At 46.0% G+C, this 17,638-nt stretch overlaps 1 protein-coding gene and 1 pseudogene across 2 annotated transcripts; both read right to left on the bottom strand.

The window, feature by feature from the left end:
- Positions 1 to 537: 537 nt before the first annotated feature.
- Positions 538 to 12,684, bottom strand: LOC139374258 (uncharacterized). 2 transcript variants are annotated; one of them, XM_071115287.1, is made up of 20 exons: positions 12,640 to 12,684; positions 10,394 to 10,511; positions 10,076 to 10,168; positions 9,787 to 9,930; positions 8,825 to 8,983; positions 8,161 to 8,242; positions 7,855 to 8,044; positions 7,580 to 7,723; positions 7,276 to 7,466; positions 7,022 to 7,157; positions 6,799 to 6,910; positions 6,579 to 6,708; positions 6,300 to 6,483; positions 5,865 to 6,198; positions 5,620 to 5,719; positions 5,362 to 5,480; positions 5,056 to 5,234; positions 4,359 to 4,947; positions 3,296 to 3,405; positions 538 to 1,032 (listed from the first exon to the last, which is right to left on the bottom strand). In XM_071115287.1, the coding sequence occupies exons 1-20, from the start codon at positions 12,646 to 12,648 to the stop codon at positions 907 to 909; spliced, it is 3,249 nt and encodes a 1,082-aa protein (XP_070971388.1). In that variant the 5' UTR covers positions 12,649 to 12,684; the 3' UTR covers positions 538 to 906. The 2 variants fall into 2 exon arrangements, with proteins under 2 accessions (XP_070971388.1, XP_070971389.1); XM_071115288.1 differs by having other exon boundaries at positions 3,302 to 3,405.
- Positions 12,685 to 13,313: 629 nt separating this feature from the next.
- On the bottom strand, positions 13,314 to 14,683 carry LOC139374489 (uncharacterized; annotated as a pseudogene).
- Positions 14,684 to 17,638: the final 2,955 nt, after the last annotated feature.

Here is a 17,638-nt window from a genome sequence, read left to right as displayed (position 1 = left end):
GAAGGCGGCAGCAACTAGCACTGGGAGGTCATCCATTTTTCATGAGATGGAATAGAAGCAAGGCAAATCCTTTTTAAAAAGGGGGAAAACTGACAGATAGATATCCAAGGACACCATATGGTGCTTTTAGAATGAGTTAGTCTAGAGTTTATCTGTATCCTTATAGTCAATCCAAATGACCTTGCATCTATTCAGATCATTGAGACGATACGCAAATGACCCAGAATCCACTATTCTTAATCTCGACTGGGTTCGTGAAGTATTAAATAATTTAACCCATGTCAATAATTACTGAGAGATTAACTATTGATGAGCTGTTCCGTGTGTGTGTGTGTGTGTGTGTGTGTGATAACTGTATAAGGAGGAGGATGTGTCCAGAGAACACACCAGCAGCCTATAGGAGCGGAGTGGTCGCCAAAGGAATCAGGACCTGTCAGATGAAGAGCTCAGAGAGGTGACAGGAGAGGTGATGATGTGAGGTGACCGTATAGGTGATGTGGTGTACTAAGGTCACTGCACCATTGGTCATCCATGACAGCCATGGTGACGATCACCACCGTGCTCAAAATGGAATCTTTTTTTAGATAAAAGAGAAACGTCATGTGTTTAGATGCAACCACACCATTTGGATTATCTGTCCATGCATACTGTGGAGCCATTACTGTGGAGCCATTACTGTGGAGCCATTACTGTGACAAACAACACATATTTTCAGTGAGAAATATATATTTGTATCTGCCAAGTAAAAAACATTTAATAAGTCTGCACCTGAGTAAATTTACAGTGGTTTGAAGTGTAGCACAACAGTAATACCATACAGGACTTGGTCAATTATACATCTTACACACATACACTGATTGTTCGTCACTCTACAGAATGACAGTATAGATGTGTAACGGGATGTCCTCATGCCTTCTTCACCCGTTTGCCCTTCTTCACTCTGGCTCCCCTATGGCTCGCCAAGTCCTGCTCCACTCGCTGGTGGGGCAACTTCCCAGAGCCCCTCCGTCCCAGCAGCTCCTCTTTCTCTGCCTGGAACACAGGGGACAGAACACCAGACAACAGACACAATTAGGCCCTCATATCCTGAGTTGGGAAATGGAGGGGGTGATGAAATATCCTGTGGTCATTAATCGTTCCCCGGGGGTTGAGGGAGACTGAAACCACAGAGCTCAGGCACTGATGAAATGTTCCTAATAGAGGCCATTCATCTCAATGTGTCACCTCAACCCAACGAGCTATCTTCATTCAGACTGCCTCTCTCCATACAAACGTCAAGATTTTCAGAAAGAGCCACACAAGTTGATCAACAAGCTAAAATCTTCCAGTAATGTCTTTACATCTGTGAGTGGTACCAGTGTCATCCACATTGTTTGTTGAGCATCCCTTTCATTGAACATCGCAACCTTACTTCACCAAAACCAATCTGATCATGAGGTCACATGGGACAAAAACAGTGAAAATGTATAGTAGTCAACCTAATATCCATAGCTGCTGTGTTTTAATTGGAGATGTTTGGATAATATGCTACTTAGTATGACTTTTATCTTCACACATTTGTCATCAATATCTCCCAATCTGCCAATTCATCAAATCCCAACCACTTTGTTCTTTTTGAAATACAGATGTGGGTTGGTCACACAAAGTTAAAAAAATAGAATAAAACATGGAATAAATCATATCTTTATAACATCAATCTAAGCAGTGTTTTAACAAGTTAATGTAATGGAATAAATCAGTATCTTTTATGATGGGTGGTCATTTAGAATTGTGCAATATCAGCATTCAATGTGTCAAAGAACATCAACCATTCCCACATCCACCAGTCAGCATCCCAAAGGTATAATTATCAACTACGTCATCATGAATTAACTTTGTGTAATTACATTTCACATGCCAGGCTCCATATGGTTCCCTTGACTCCAACCAAACAATAAGATAATTACATCCCAATTAAACAATTACATAATTCAATCTCAATTGAACAACTGCCTAATCGTATCAGTGCAGCAACATTGCAGTACACATGCTGTACAGCCACTGCTGACATCATGATGTCAAACGCACCAACTGTTAGATCTGTCAATGCATTAGACAAAAGCCACTTAATACCTTGTTTTAACATACACCCTTTGTCCTGATCTTGTCCTCATTCTGTTTGTGCACACATTTTTAGACGGTTGTAGATAATTAAAAGACACATCGTGAAAGTGTAAAGTATCAGAGGAAGGCCCAAAAAAATTGTCAAAACTCCAGGCACCCAATTCATAGACTGTTCTCTCTGCTACCACATTGCAAGCGGTACCGGAGCGCCAAGTCTAGGTCCAAAAGTCTCCTTAACAGCATCTACCCCCAAGCCATAAGACTGCTGAACAACTAATCAAATGGCCACCCGGACTATTTACATTGACCCCCCTCTCCATCGGTTTTGTACACTGCTGCTACTCGCTGTTTATTATCTATGCATAGTCACTTTCATCCTTCCTACTGTACATGTACAAATGACCTTGATTAACCTGTACCCCCGCACATTGACTTGGTACCGGCACACCCTGTATATAACCTCGTTATTGATATTCTTATTGTGTTACTTTTTATTATATATTTTTTACTTTAGTCTATTTGGTAAGTATTTTCTTAACTCTATTTCTTGAACTGCATTGTTGGTTAAGCTCTTGTAAGTATTGTATTTGGCGCATGTGACAAATAACATTTGATTTGATTTTAAACTGGCAAGCTCAGCGCAAGATCAGGACAAAGGACCCATGTAAGCGACAGGTATAAACGGGGCCAGAGAGATTAGAAGGGGGCTGGAGAGATTAGAAGGAGCCAAGAAAGCAGTCTACAACTTTTGTCAGAGAAACACAAATTGAATGTAGTACATATAGCATGCATGTCGCATCAAAGTAGTCCGGAAATCATTTAGTCATTGGCTCTATTCATTACCAATTAAATGTAACAAAAAAGTATTAAGAAATGTTTTATCAAAGCCTGAATACGATTCCACCATGTTTTTATATGGCATTACTGAGTCTGATGAGGAAGATATGTAGGTTGTGACAGGGGGATGGGATGGGCTGGCTCTTGGGGGTAGGTATGAGGTCATTCAAATCAGAGACTAAATAAAAACTTCCAAGTTGGGACAACACTGCCCCCCATTGGACAACCATAGCATATTTCCCCCTATACTGACACCCTCTATGTGAGGCCAAATCAATCGTATTTGACACATACACGTGTTTAGCAGATGTTATTGTGGGTCTAGTGAAATAGGGACCACAGAGAGAGAAATTACCTGTACCTGTTTGACCTCCCACTTGTCTCCTCTCTGCTTGGCCGGAGACTCCTGGAAGTTGATCGTACTGTGGGAGTAGGGTTGCCCTGGGACGAGAGAGGCCCTCTTTTCTGTAGATGAAGAGAGAGGGGACAGGGAGAACAGGAAAGGATTCAAACTAGATCCCTCAGAGGTGTTACAGCTGTCATGATGTAACATTAAAACCTCAGAGACCTCGTATGTCAATATGGCCAGCCACTTGAACGGTCTCTGCCACTTCCTCATTGGCATGCTAACAAACGCACTTCATTTTCTGAGAAGCACGAAAAAAATATCAAGATCACCTGCTTTCTGAAACTATTGATTTTATTTCACAAACGGAGCTTTAATTAAATGTCACATTTGGCCCCTGCTGTGTGTTGGTCTCCTAAGCCCTGGTCCCAGTGATGAGGTAGGGAATTAGTGTGGTGTGTGGGGCTGTGAGGCGTGGTTCCCCCAGGCCCAGCAGTGATCAGCAAGGCCCAGCAGAGCTCCATCTGCTCTGGGTAACATCAGTGGAAGGCCCCTACCACGGAGAGCAGGGGGTGGTGGTCACAGATGAGTAACTGTGGCAAGGTTGAGCGAGTACAAGTCTGACACTACAGTGCACCCCCTCCTCTCTGTATCACCCCTCTCTGAGCAGTACCTGGGTCCCATTCCGGACATAGACTCCCCACTGGGTGACAGCAACAGGCCAACTATCCCCCCCCCCCCCCCCCCCCACACACACACACACACACACACACACACAAGAGAGGCACACACTACAGTCTCCAGCCAGCTGCTGTTTCTAATGCTCCATCAATGTAAAGTTCCAAAGAAAAGGCTCTCTCAACGTTCCCCGTCACAATGACAAAGAGAGATGATATTAGAGGCTATTAAGTAATAATATTAACATTGTTATACAGGCAAATCTGCGCAAAATTACCAACTTTGTTAGCTGTGACACTAAATGGGTTTTCTAAACGCAAGATAGAGTAGCTTGTCATTTCTATCCAACACACACAGACACACACACACACAGACACACACACACACACATTACCTCGTGAGATCGTGGACACCTGCTCTATGGCAGGGAGCAGGCCAGTGGATGCCCTCCGGGTCTCCAGGGCTTGTTTCCACCAGCTGCCCAGCTTACAGTGGCCTAGCCTATCCTCTGGGGTGCTTCTGAAGCATGATGCATCCTCCTTGTGCGAGGCCTTCCCCCCTCCAGGTAACCTATCCCTGGATGTCTCTAGGGCTGAGGAGGGGCTGAGCTGGGGGGTGCGGCTGGGGCTAGTCCTAGGGGACAGAGACACCCCAGGAACCTGTAGCTGTCTGGAGCGTGCAGACCTCCGCAGGGGGATGAGCAGAGAGGAGTCCTGGAGAGAGAAGGGCCTGATGTACCTCCCGGAAGCCCCACTGTCTTGCTCCCCCTCCAGGGTAGAGCCTCTCTCTGTCTCTGGGCCACTGGAGCCTGTGTCTCCCAGCTCCTCCAGGAAGCAGAAGGTCTGGTGGAGCTCAGAGAGCAGATCCTGGGTGGTCTCAGTGAGTGCACAGGAGGTCAGGATCTCCGGTTGGTCCACTGCATCCTGGGAGTCCCGGCGGAAACATTCCACTGAATCCTCAAGCGGTGGAGGGTCGAATGCCCTCTGAACAAACACAGACATACAGAAACCCAGTTGAGTTGGCAAATACTGTAGGTTGTCTGCATAGTATGTACAGTATGTATGTAATTGGACAGTAGAGAGGTCTGTCACCTGTAAGGGCTCCAGCTCCAGGAAGCAGTGAGATGAGGCAGCAACAGCCCCAGAGAAGGTGGAGGTTTGGGAGCGGATGTTCCCTGATTTGTCCCCTCCAGGCATGATGCTCCACATGTCACTCACACTTGGTGCATGCATGATTTTGTCAGTAACCTCCTTGTAGTAGTCCATTTTCTCTGGATTAACATGAACAAAAGCAGTTAGTTAAAGGGCCAATTATTGAATTATTTCTCAGTCAAATCATACAGTAGATATAGTGAAAACACAGCCACAACACAGAATGTATTCACAGTTGAAACACACCATAGTCAGGTGTCAGGAAGTTGTGACTCTCCACTTGGATCTCAGATACAGAGGGCACTGATTGGTTGTCCTCATTACTGTAGAACTGAGGATGGAGGTTCAGTCTGCTCAGACTATGCCTGACAAACAAATGATCACATGAAGAACATGTCCTTTATCTTATTGTACTGCATAACACAATGCTGGCCACAGCAAAGAGTGGAATTGTGGTCTGTTAATGAAATTATAATATAAACATTGAGGATTGAGAAGGGTCACCTTCTGTCTAACGTTACATCTACAGGAGGAACTGCCTCCTCTTCCACATTGAAGACGTCGTCTCCTGGTGTATCACAGGTCATTATGTCCTCCACTCCCCCTAAAGGAAACAGAAAACACTTTCAACAACAGAAGACCAGAACATGGAATTCCATTGGGTTAATACTCAAGAACATTACTTCAAAAGGAGCCGACAACTTAAATGTTGAGTATAAAACACCTCTAGTCTGTGCATCTGAACTCACACTCAGTGGAGAACACCAGCTCCTCCACCTCCATGCTGTCTTTACTGAGGCTGTTGAAGGAGACAGGGTCTGTGGCACCCTCTAGTGTCAGAGTCCGGTCAGGGTAGTCTGGGAGGAGCATGTCTGCTGGGGGGGAAGGGCTGTCACCCTGACTGCTCTGGCACCGTCCTCTATCACTGAGCAGGGATGAGATCCGCTGTAGCATTACTGTGCTCCCATACACATATGGGATGCCCGGTCGCAGGCAGGGCAGTGAGGGGGAAGAGAACATAGATTCAGAGGTCTCCTTGGACAGGGATTGAGAGGAGAGGTGTGCCGGGGTCCAGGGTTTCTCCTGCATTGAGACAATGAAATTCATTATTTTCATATTCATCATTGCCAAAGTATTATTCCTCAGCACACTCACTCTCAGACAGAGCCACAGTAGTAAAGTACCGCAGCTATAAGAGGCAGGTCATGATCAGGTGGCTCTGTGTCTCCCTGCTCTCCCAGCCTGTCAGTCATCATACCCACTGGGGAGGGTCTAGGGAGGTGGTGCCTAAGGGCCTGGATGGTCAGACTCAGGTTCCGACAGCTCCCTCTCCTCTCTTGGTGCTCCCCTGGCCATGTCACCTCCTCACTGGGCCAGGGAAAAACAGATTATACCAAACACACACACTGACATTGGGTATTTTTGTAAACAACATTTTAGTCATTTTGTATTGAATAATGTACCTTGCTGTTGGCTGGGGTTGTCTCAGTTCAACCATAGATTCCCTGAGGAGTCTGATGAAATCCTCTGAAGAGAGTGTGTTGATGTTCTGAGACTGATACAGCAGGGCAGATAACGGATGAATGGGACCCCCTGCAGTTCACAACATTTCACTGACTTTCAGAATACTTGACAGTGATGATATTTCTCAAATCAGTATGAGTCACAATCAGTGATCCATACCTGGCTCTTTCACTGCCATAGAGCTCCCTGTGGTCCTCCTACGCTGAGGAAGCCCCTCTACTCCACACTGACCTTCAGCCTCTTCCGACTGAGTAGTACAGTGGCCCACATCCTAATAAAGGTACCGTTTTTCAATAGAAAATGTGATTACTGACAACAAGCAATCTGCATGTACATGCCTAAGTATTTACATGTCTAATGATAGTTTTACAAAGAGGTTCACCTTCCATATTGCTTCCATGCAGTCGGAAGCCGCCACACATAGGCCAAGCCTCTCACATCCATGGAGGAAGTACCTGACCATGTCGTTACTTCCTGTGTGACCTTTCTTCAGGAGGGCCCAGGCGTCTGAGACATGGCTTAGGGGCAGAGAAAACAAGATGTAATATGAAAACCGTGAGCCATACAGAGCCAGAGTACATGGTATACATACAGTAGTCCATTTGGTATAGCACATGCTAGTGTATTTAGCCCTACCTGTTCTGTAGGAGTACGTCCACACAGAGCTTCAGGTCGTGGGGGGTGTCTGTGGCTAGTCTGGTCCAATAGATGTACTTCAGCGCCAAGCGGAGCTGCTTTCTCCTCAGCAGGCTGTGGATGATGCAGTGGTGCTGCCAGGAGAACCAGGGTGGTTCAGACCTGGGGCTCAGCAGCAGCTCCATGGAGCCCTACACAGAGGCAATGACAGCCATAGGAAAATCTGTCGGCTCTGTTGAGCCCTGCTAAATCCAGGAAGACATACACATCGATAGACTAAACGTTATAGTGAGAGCAAAGGTACCGATAAGTGTCCATGGTCGAGGAGCCAGAAGGCCCGGATCTGCTGGGAGAAGCTGGGAGGGATGATGAAGGCGTGGCAAAAGGACTGCAGGAGGTCATCTTTGCACTGCAGGAAATGTGCCATGTCCAGGATGAAGTACATGAGCTGTGCACAGGCTGTGTTAAGTGTAGTGTACATAATCAAGAATACTGTATATTCAGTTCAGTTCACATGACAGTCATATTAACACAGTCATATCTTTGAAGACACTTTATGGATTCTCCATGTTCGGATACAATGGCCTGAACAGACATGTTGTTGATGCGAGGCACCAGCACCAGCTTCAGAAGAGCTTGCAGGTTAGGGGGTGGATAGCCCTGGTCTGTGCAGTCCTCAGAAATCCATATGGGCCCATGTTGTTGGTCCATCTGAGCCACCATACCCTGGATCAGTGAATTCCACCTTTCCCGTCCCTCCTCCTCCCATCTAATCAAATAAAGAGAAAGAAGATGTGGAGAATAGATTTTTAAAAGATTGATCAGGGAGTAAAGGAAGAAAACAGAAATAGAGCAAGAGAGACCTATCAGTGATTTAAGAGTTACCCAAGAGTGTGGAGGGAAGCCCTGCGGTGGTTCTGATCCATCTCTCTCCACATCTGATAGATCCGCTTCATTTCTTGAGCCTCTGCGAGGAGGAGAGGACAAGTCAGTGTACCTATAAATACTAGACCAGGGATCATCAACTAGATTCAGACGCGGGACAATTTTGTCTGGAGCGGATGGGGGCCAGAAACAAAATGACAAATAATTTGTAGACTGCAAATTGGCCACAAGAAGCCAAAACAGATATGTGTGACTAAGACAAACCATTTCAAACCTTGCTTACATTTGTATATGATCACGCTTCTCTCTATTAATCATGGGAATACTTGGGAACAGATTTCTTTAAAAAAAATCCCTTGGAGCTGATTTTCCTGGTGTTTTTACAGCCTTATGTCCAAAAATTAAAATAAAAAAAAAAGAAATAAGAAAACTTGGGGGCCAAATAAAACACCCCGCGGGAGAAATTTGGCCCGCAGGCCGCCAGTTGGGGAACCCTGTACTAGACTAACCTTAACTTCAACCCTAACACTACAACATACAACACTTGTTACATTGTACTTTGTAGAATAGTTACACAGTAGTAACAACTCTGTGATGCAAAGTGTGACCAGTTTGTACAGTTTGACTGTTTGTCCTTCTATAACGTTAACGTATGCATCCTTACCAGGATACTTGGGCAAGAGTCCGGTGATGCCCCACCACTGTACAAGCCGACCCAGCCAGATGTGTTGCTTCAAAGCTCTGTGTATCCGATTCCAGTAGTCCTGCCTCACAGCTGAGGATCCACACCCGGCCCTGCAGACCACACACGGGATCCCCAATCCTACATACAGATGGAGGACAGACAGTCAAAAGACACAGGTGTCTGTAATCATGGCCAAGAGTGGCCTAATATCATTGGTTAATAATCAAATATTAAAATGTCATACAAAGAACAGCATACAAACAACAAATGGATAGCATACGATCATAGATTAATTTGACTACACAAGTTTACAAACAATTACAATGGCAAAGTCACAATAGTCACAAGAATGGCTTCAGATCAAAGTCTATGTTGAGACCGAAGGGCGCAAGGGTCTTTAAATTAAAGATCCAGGCAGCCTCTCGTTTTAACAATAAATTATCAAGGTCACCCTCTCTCCTAGGGAGGGTGACATGTTCGATGCCAATGTAACGCAGAGACGAAATCGAGTGGCCTGCCTCCAAGAAGTGGGCCGCAACTGGATAAGTAGCGTTTTTACACCTAATGGTGCTACGATGCTCTGAGATACGTACTTTTAATTCGCGCTTTGTTTTACCTACATCATTTTTACCACAAGGACAAGTTATAAGATAAATAACTGCCTTAGTGGAGCACGTATTAACACCTTTTATTGGGATCGATTTCCCTGTTTGTGGGTGTTTGAAGGATCTACATTTATAAGTGCCATTGCATTGAGCACAGCCATTACATTTGTAATTTCCAACCAGTAGGGGCGCAAATAGACGTTGTTCAGGAATATCTTGGGGTGGTAAATCAGAGTTTACCAAGATCATTGTACTAAACAAACTAGCCAGTTGATATCATTCATGCAACAATATGATCATTGTGAGAGGGGGGCCAGGGTTTGAATACTACTGCACCATGCCAGAAGTGTGTCAGGCCGCTCTGCCTCCTCCCCCACTGGGCCAGGGTAAGCAGGTTCCTCAGCCGCTGCAGCAGCAGGTGCACCCTGGTGAAGCAGCTGTGGTCCAGGAACATCCACAGGCCCTGGCAACGGCTGAAGCCTAGAAACAGGGGAGGGGAGGAGAGAGGGGGACCCAGAGAGAGGGGACAGTAGAAGACCTTTGTAATAAAGCTGTGGAAAGAGCTGGGATCGATAGCCTTTGGCTCTGTTTGGGATAGCTGGTGCTGTGGTGCATCTCTCCTTACAAAGGGTGAGTAACTCCTTCTTTGAAACTTCAGCTGTCCTCTGGACCCAGCTACTGAAAGTAGCAAGGCTGGCCTCCACATCAGAATTTCCCACTGAGAGACAAACAAATGAATGGAATGAGACAAATTCATGCAATTACATAATGGGTCATAATAAAAAGCAGCATGACCTAAGAAGAAATGTTACTAATGATCACATATTATAATCATCGAATCATTACAGTATGTTAAAGTATCCAACCATTCTTAGACACAGTAAGTGGCTGTAAGTACTGTATGCTGCATGTGATTTTAATCTTGCCAGTCCAGTGATCTGACCTTCAGCTGAAAGGCTGCATGTCCAGCGCAGGATGGCCCTCACGTTGTTGCTAGCCAAGGCCTGTGTCCACTGATCCTCCGTGTCCATCATAGTCCTGCTGTTGCACCCTCTCACACCCTGAGAATGTTAACAGTGAATGTACCAAACACATACAGTGCATTCGGAAAGTATTCAGACCTTTTGACTTTTTCCACATTGTGTGACGTTCCAGCCTTATTCTAAAATGAATTAAATAGTTGTTTGCCCTCATCAATCTACACATAATACCTCATAATGACAAAGCAAAAACAGGTCTAAAAAATGTTTTGCAAAAAAAATTACAAATACAAATGAAATTTCACATTTACATAAGTATTCAGACCTTTTACACAGTACTTTGTTGAAACACTTTTGGCAGCGATTACAGCCTCAAGTCTTCTTGGGTATGTTGCTACAAGCTTGGCACACCTTTATTTGGGGAGTTTCTCCCATTCTTCTCTGCAGATCCTTTCAAGCGCTGTCAGGTTGGATGGGGAGCATCGCTGCACCGCTATTTTCAAGTCTCTCCAGAGATGTTCAATCGGGTTCAAGTCCTGGCTCTGGCTGGGCCATTCGAGGATATTCAGAGACTTGTCCCGAAGCCACTCATGTGTTGTCTTGGCTGTGTGCTTAGGGTCGTTGCCCTGTTAGAAGGTGAACATTTGCCCCAATCTGAGGTCCTGAGTGCTCTGTAGCAGGTATTCATCAAGGATCTCTCTCCACTTTGCTCTGTTCATCTTTCCCTCGATCCTGACTAGTCTCCCAGTCCCTACTGCTGAAAAACATCCCCACAGCATGATGCTGTCACCACCATGCTTCACCGTAGGGATGGTGACAGGTTTCCTCCAGACGTGACACTTGGCATTCAGGCCAAAGAGTTCAATCTTGGTTTCATTAGACCAGAGAATCTGGTCCATTAGGTGCCTTTTAGCAAACTCCAAGCGTACTGTCATGTGCTGTTTACTGTGGAGTGGCTTCTGTCTGGCCACTCTACCATAAATGGCTGATTGGTGGAGTGCTGCAGAGATGCTTGTCCTTGGTCACCTCCCTGACCCTTCTCCAGCAGTTGTTCAGTTTGGCTGGGCGGACGGCTTTAGGAAGTGTCTTGGTGGTTCGAAACCTCTTCCATTTAAGAATGATGGAGGCCACTGTGTTCTTGGGGACCTTACATTCGGCAGAAATGTTTTGGTACTCTTCCTCAGATCTGTGCTTCGACACAATCCTGTCTCGGAGCTCTACGGACAATTCCTTCGACCTCATGGCTTGGTATTTGCTCTGACATACACTGTCAGCTGTGGGACTTTATATAGACTGGTTTGTGCCTTTCCAAATCATGTTCAATCATTTAAATTTACCAGAAGTGGACTTCAATCAAGATGTGGAAATATCTCAAGGATGATCAAGGGAAACAGGATGCACCTGAGCTCAATTTCGAGTGTCATAGCATTAGGTCTGAATAGTGTTTAAGTTTTTTATTTTTTATAAATTAGCAAAAATGTCTAAAAACCTGCTTTCGCTTTGTCATTATGGGGTATTGTGTGTAGATTGATGAGGGAAAAAATGTGATCAATTTTACAGTAAGGCTGTAACATAACAAAATGTGGAAAAAGTCAAGGGGTCTGAAACAAATCCTGAATGCACTGTAAATCATTGTTTTAAAAGAGAACATGTTCTCAAATCCCTCAAAGTCTGGTCAAATTAAAGTTCTGGATGAAAAACTTTCCGTACAAATTCACAGCTACGGTACAACATACTGGGGGTGAAGTCAATCAGACAGTGCAGTCATGCGATCCTTCTCTGTTGTAATTCATACACACAGTGGCTACACATCAATGTAATCTCTTTTTCAATAGGCCATTACTGAACATAATCCCTCATATCCATAGATGGTTTTAATCCCATTCCAAAGGAAATGCATTAAATAAATTAACATTAAGTCATGTTGCTGTATTAACACTGGAACTACAAACCACAAGCATCAGAGAGGATAATTGGTTTTTAGATCAAATACAATACTGCATAGGATATAACATCCTTTACAGAATTGAAGGCCAATGTTATGTGTATGGCTTTAAGAATGTAGTTAACTTGCAGTGCCGTAAAGCCTAGAGGGCTGCTATCCTTGATATTTCCGATTAGATGGAATCACAGTATGAGAGTATACTGCAAGTGACAGCCATTTCACTGAAGAACCATGATTGACTAAACTGGGAACTCCAGAACTTACCTGCCACATTGGTCCGGTGCTCCTGGGATCGCTGTGGATGTGCTGACTGGGCCAGTGTGTGTCCACAGTGGAACTCTCCTCTTACACAAGCTCCTTTGGGACATGGTAATCCAGTAATCTCGATCTCATTGGCTGATTGGCTGTGTGGAAGCGTATGGACGTGTGCGTGAGAGACGGAGAGAAAAAAAGAGCTCAGGAATGGGAAAGAGTGGGGGGCGGGGGGGGGATGGTGAAAGTGATTTGTGGCAAATACAATAACACCATGAGGATAATGGAGTCTGTATTAAGATATCTGGAGCTTTCAAAACTCATTCTTGACTCTTTCTTGGGCCATTTACTTTCCGCTGACACATGCATAGTGTCATCAAAGCACCAGAGGGCAGCACAAACTTTGTTAATTGTATCACATTAGGACAAACTATCAAACAATCTGACACATTATCAAACAATCTGACACATTATCAAACAATCTGACGCATTTTCCGTATTTTCTTGTAAGGATAATATTGTCCTCATAACAAAATTGATTTAGACTTGATATATTGCCTTACTTGGCCTCATCCTGTTGACTTGGAGACTAAGACTCAAAGGAGAACTGACTGGACACAAACGTACAAACACCCAAACACGCCTTTGGCCATTACAACTCTTTGTGGTGCTGCAGTCAGATTTGCTCAGGAGGCAGAAGGTACGTCCAAATCCTACAGGGCAGATTAGAGAGAATTATTAGGAGGGTCAGGGGGCTTGGCCAACAGACTGGACTCACTCTGACGCTGCCACAGGCTGGTGTCTGTTACTCCACTGGAGTCACTACGGCTAAACTACCTCCAGGCCAAACCTTAAGATTACTGTCACTGAAGAGAAAAACAAACAGTGATGGGAGCCAGATCAGACATATAACAAACTCAGCAAAAAACGAAACGTCAACTGCATTTATTTTCAGCAAACTTTAACATGTGTAAATATTTGTATGAACATAAGATTCAACAACTGAGACATAAACTGAACAAGTTCCACAGACATGTGACTAACCTTAATTTAATAATGTGTCCCTGAACAAAGGGGGATGGGGGGGTCAAAATCAAAAGTAACAGTCAGTATCTGGTGTGGCCACCAGCTGCATTAAGTACTGAAGTGCATCTCCTCCTCATGGACTGCACCAGATTTGCTAGCTCTTGCCGTGAGATGTTACCCCACTCTTCCACCAAGGCACCTGCAAGTTCCCAGACATTTCTGGGGGGAATGGCCCTAGCTCTCACCCACCGATCCAACAGGTCCCAGACGTGCTCAATGAGATTGAGATCCGGGCTCTTCGCTGGCCATGGCAGAATAATGACATTCCTGTCTTGCAGGAAATCACGCACAGAACGAGCAGTATGGCTGGTGGCATTGTCATGCTGGAGGGTCATGTCAGGATGAGCCTGCAGGAAGGGTTCCACATGAGGGAGGACGATGTCTTCCCTGTAATGCACAGCATTGAGATTGCCTGCAATGACAACAGGCTCAGTCCGATGATGCTGTGACACACCGCCCCCAGACCATGACGGACCCTCCGCCTCCAAATGCGAATCTGACAATTACCACTGGTGAGACAAAACCGCGACTCGTCAGTGAAGAGCCCTTTTTGCCAGTCCTGTCTGGTCAAGCAACGGTGGGTTTGTGCCCATAGGCGACGTTGTTGCCGGTGATGTCTGGTGAGGACCTGCCATACAACAGGCCTACAAGCCCTCAGTCCAGCCTCTTTCAGCCTATTGCGAGCACTGATGGATGGATTGTGTGTTCATTGTGTAACTTGCGCAGTTGTTGTTACCATCCTGTACCTGTGGTGTGATGTTCGGATGTACCGATCCTGTAAAGGTGTTGTTACACGTGGTCTGCCACTGTGAGGACAATCAGCTGTCCATTCTGTCTCCCTGTAGCTCTGTTTTAGGCGTCTCGCGGTACGGACATTTCACTTTATTGCCCTGGCCACATCTGCAGTCTTCATGCCTCCTTGCAGCATGCCTAAGGCACGTTCACGCAGATGAGCAGGGACCCTGGGCATCTTTCTTATGTTTTTCATAGTCAGCAGAAAGGCCTCTTTAGTGTCCTAAGTTTTCATAACTGTGACCTTAATTGCATACCATCTGTAAGCTGTTAGTGTCTTAATGACCGTTCCACAGGTGCATGTTCATTAATTGTTTATGGTTCATTGAACAAGCATGGGAAACAGTGTTTAAACCATTAACAATGAAGATCTGTGAAGTTAATTGGATTTTTACAAATGATCTGTGAAAGACAGGGTCCTGAAAGAGGGGCGTTTATGAATCCTGCAGAGATAGGGTAGGTCCTTCTGTATGGTGCTCTCTCCTGATATCCCCAGTCTGTAACGTTCTTTGCTTCACGGAAACGTGGCTCACTGGAGAGACGCTATCCGAGGCGGTGCAGCCAACGGGTTTCTCCACGCATCGCACAGACAGAAACAAACATCTTTCTGGTAAGAAGAGGGGCGGGGGCGTATGCCTTATGGCTAACGTGACATGGTGTGATGAAAGAAACATACAGGAACTCAAATCCTTCTGTCCACCTGATTTAGAATTCCTCACAATCAAATGTAGACCGCATTATCTACCAAGAGAATTCTCTTCGATTATAATCACAGCCGTATATATCCCCCCCCCCAAGCAGACACATCGATGGCTCTGAATGAACTTTATTTGACTCTTTGCAAACTGGAAACAATTTATCCAGATGCTGCATTCATTGTAGCTGGGGATTTTAACAAGGCTAATCTGAAAACAAGACTCCCTAAATTTTATCAGCATATCGATTGCGCAACCAGGGGTGGAAAGACCTTGGATCATTGTTACTCTAACTTCCGCGACGCATATAAGGCCCTGCCCCGCCCCCCTTTCGGAAAAGCTGACCACGACTCCATTTTGTTGATCCCTGCCTACAGACAGAAACTAAAACAAGAGGCTCCCACGCTGAGGTCTGTCCAACACTGGTCCGACCAAGCTGACTCCACACTCCAAGACTGCTTCCATCACGTGGACTGGGACATGTTTTGTATTGCGTCAGACAACAACATTGACGAATACGCTGATTCGGTGTGCGAGTTCATTAGAACGTGCGTTGAAGATGTCGTTCCCATAGCAACGATTAAAACATTCCCTAACCAGAAACCGTGGATTGATGGCAGCATTCGCGTGAAACTGAAAGCGCGAACCACTGCTTTTAATAAGGGCAAGGTGTCTGGTAACATGACCGAATACAAACAGTGCAGCTATTCCCTCCGCAAGGCTATCAAACAAGCTAAGCGTCAGTACAGAGACAAAGTAGAATTTCAATTCAACGGCTCAGACACAAGAGGCATGTGGCAGGGTCTACAGTCAATCATGGACTACAGGAAGAAATCCATCCCAGTCACGGACCAGGATGTCCTGCTCCCAGGCAGACTAAATAACTTTTTTGCCCGCTTTGAGGACAATACAGTGCCACTGACACGGCCTGCAACGAAAACATGCAGTCTCTCCTTCACTGCAGCCGAGGTGAGTAAGACATTTAAACGTGTTAACCCTCGCAAGGCTGCAGGCCCAGACGGCATCCCCAGCCGCGCCCTCAGAGCATGCGCAGACCAGCTGGCCGGTGTGTTTACGGACATATTCAATCAATCCCTATACCAGTCTGCTGTTCCCACATGCTTCAAGAGGGCCACCATTGTTCCTGTTCCCAAGAAAGCTAAGGTAACTGAGCTAAACGACTACCGCCCCGTAGCACTCACTTCCGTCATCATGAAGTGCTTTGAGAGACTAGTCAAGGACCATATCACCTCCACCCTACCTGACACCCTAGACCCACTCCAATTTGCTTACCGCCCAAATAGGTCCACAGACGATGCAATCTCAACCACACTGCACACTGCCCTAACCCATCTGGACAAGAGGAATACGTATGTGAGAATGCTGTTCATTGACTACAGCTCGGCATTCAACACCATAGTACCCTCCAAGCTCGTCATCAAGCTCGAGACCCTGGGTCTCGACCCCGCCCTGTGCAACTGGGTACTGGACTTCCTGACGGGCCGCCCCCAGGTGGTGAGGGTAGGCAACAACATCTCCTCCCCGCTGATCCTCAACACTGGGGCCCCACAAGGGTGCATTCTGAGCCCTCTCCTGTACTCCCTGTTCACCCACGACTGCGTGGCCACGCACGCCTCCAACTCAATCATCAAGTTTGCGGACGACACAACAGTGGTAGGCATGATTACCAACAACGACGAGACGGCCTACAGGGAGGAGGTGAGGGCCCTCGGAGTGTGGTGTCAGGAAAATAACCTCACACTCAACGTCAACAAAACAAAGGAGATGATTGTGGACTTCAGGAAACAGCAGAGGGAACACCCCCCTATCCACATCGATGGAACAGTAGTGGAGAGGGTAGCAAGTTTTAAGTTCCTCGGCATACACATCACAGACAAACTGAATTGGTCCACTCACACAGACAGCATTGTGAAGAAGGCGCAGCAGCGCCTCTTCAACCTCAGGAGGCTGAAGAAATTTGGCTTGTCACCAAAAGCACTCACAAACTTCTACAGATGCACAATCGAGAGCATCCTGGCGGGTTGTATCACCGCCTGGTACGGCAACTGCTCCGCCCTCAACCGTAAGGCTCTCCAGAGGGTAGTGAGGTCTGCACAATGCATCACCGGGGGCAAACTACCTGCCCTCCAGGACACCTACACCACCCGATGTCACAGGAAGGCCATAAAGATCATCAAGGACATCAACCACCCGAGCCACTGCCTGTTCACCCCGCTATCATCCAGAAGGCGAGGTCAGTACAGGTGCATCAAAGCTGGGACCGAGAGACTGAAAAACAGCTTCTATCTCAAGGCCATCAGACTGTTAAACAGCCACCACTAACATTGAGTGGCTGCTGCCAACACACTGACACTGACTCAACTCCAGCCACTTTAATAATGGGAATTGATGGGAAATGATGTAAATATATCACTAGC

The sequence above is a fragment of the Oncorhynchus clarkii genome, chromosome 19, assembly GCF_045791955.1.
Source record: "Oncorhynchus clarkii lewisi isolate Uvic-CL-2024 chromosome 19, UVic_Ocla_1.0, whole genome shotgun sequence".
NCBI lineage: Eukaryota > Metazoa > Chordata > Actinopteri > Salmoniformes > Salmonidae > Oncorhynchus > Oncorhynchus clarkii.
The sequence above is the reverse complement of the archived record's forward strand: the minus strand, read 5'-3'. Positions and strand labels throughout refer to the sequence as shown.

What these genes read in the sequence shown, in the direction of transcription:
- LOC139374258 (XM_071115287.1), bottom strand. An exon ending in TCGACCATGGACACTTATCG is followed by an intron (nt 7,467 to 7,579) that starts GTACCTTTGCTC and finishes GCCTCTGTGTAG; the next exon opens with GGCTCCATGGAGCTGCTGCT. An exon ending in CAACCCCAGCCAACAGCAAG is followed by an intron (nt 6,484 to 6,578) that starts GTACATTATTCA and finishes TCCCTGGCCCAG; the next exon opens with TGAGGAGGTGACATGGCCAG.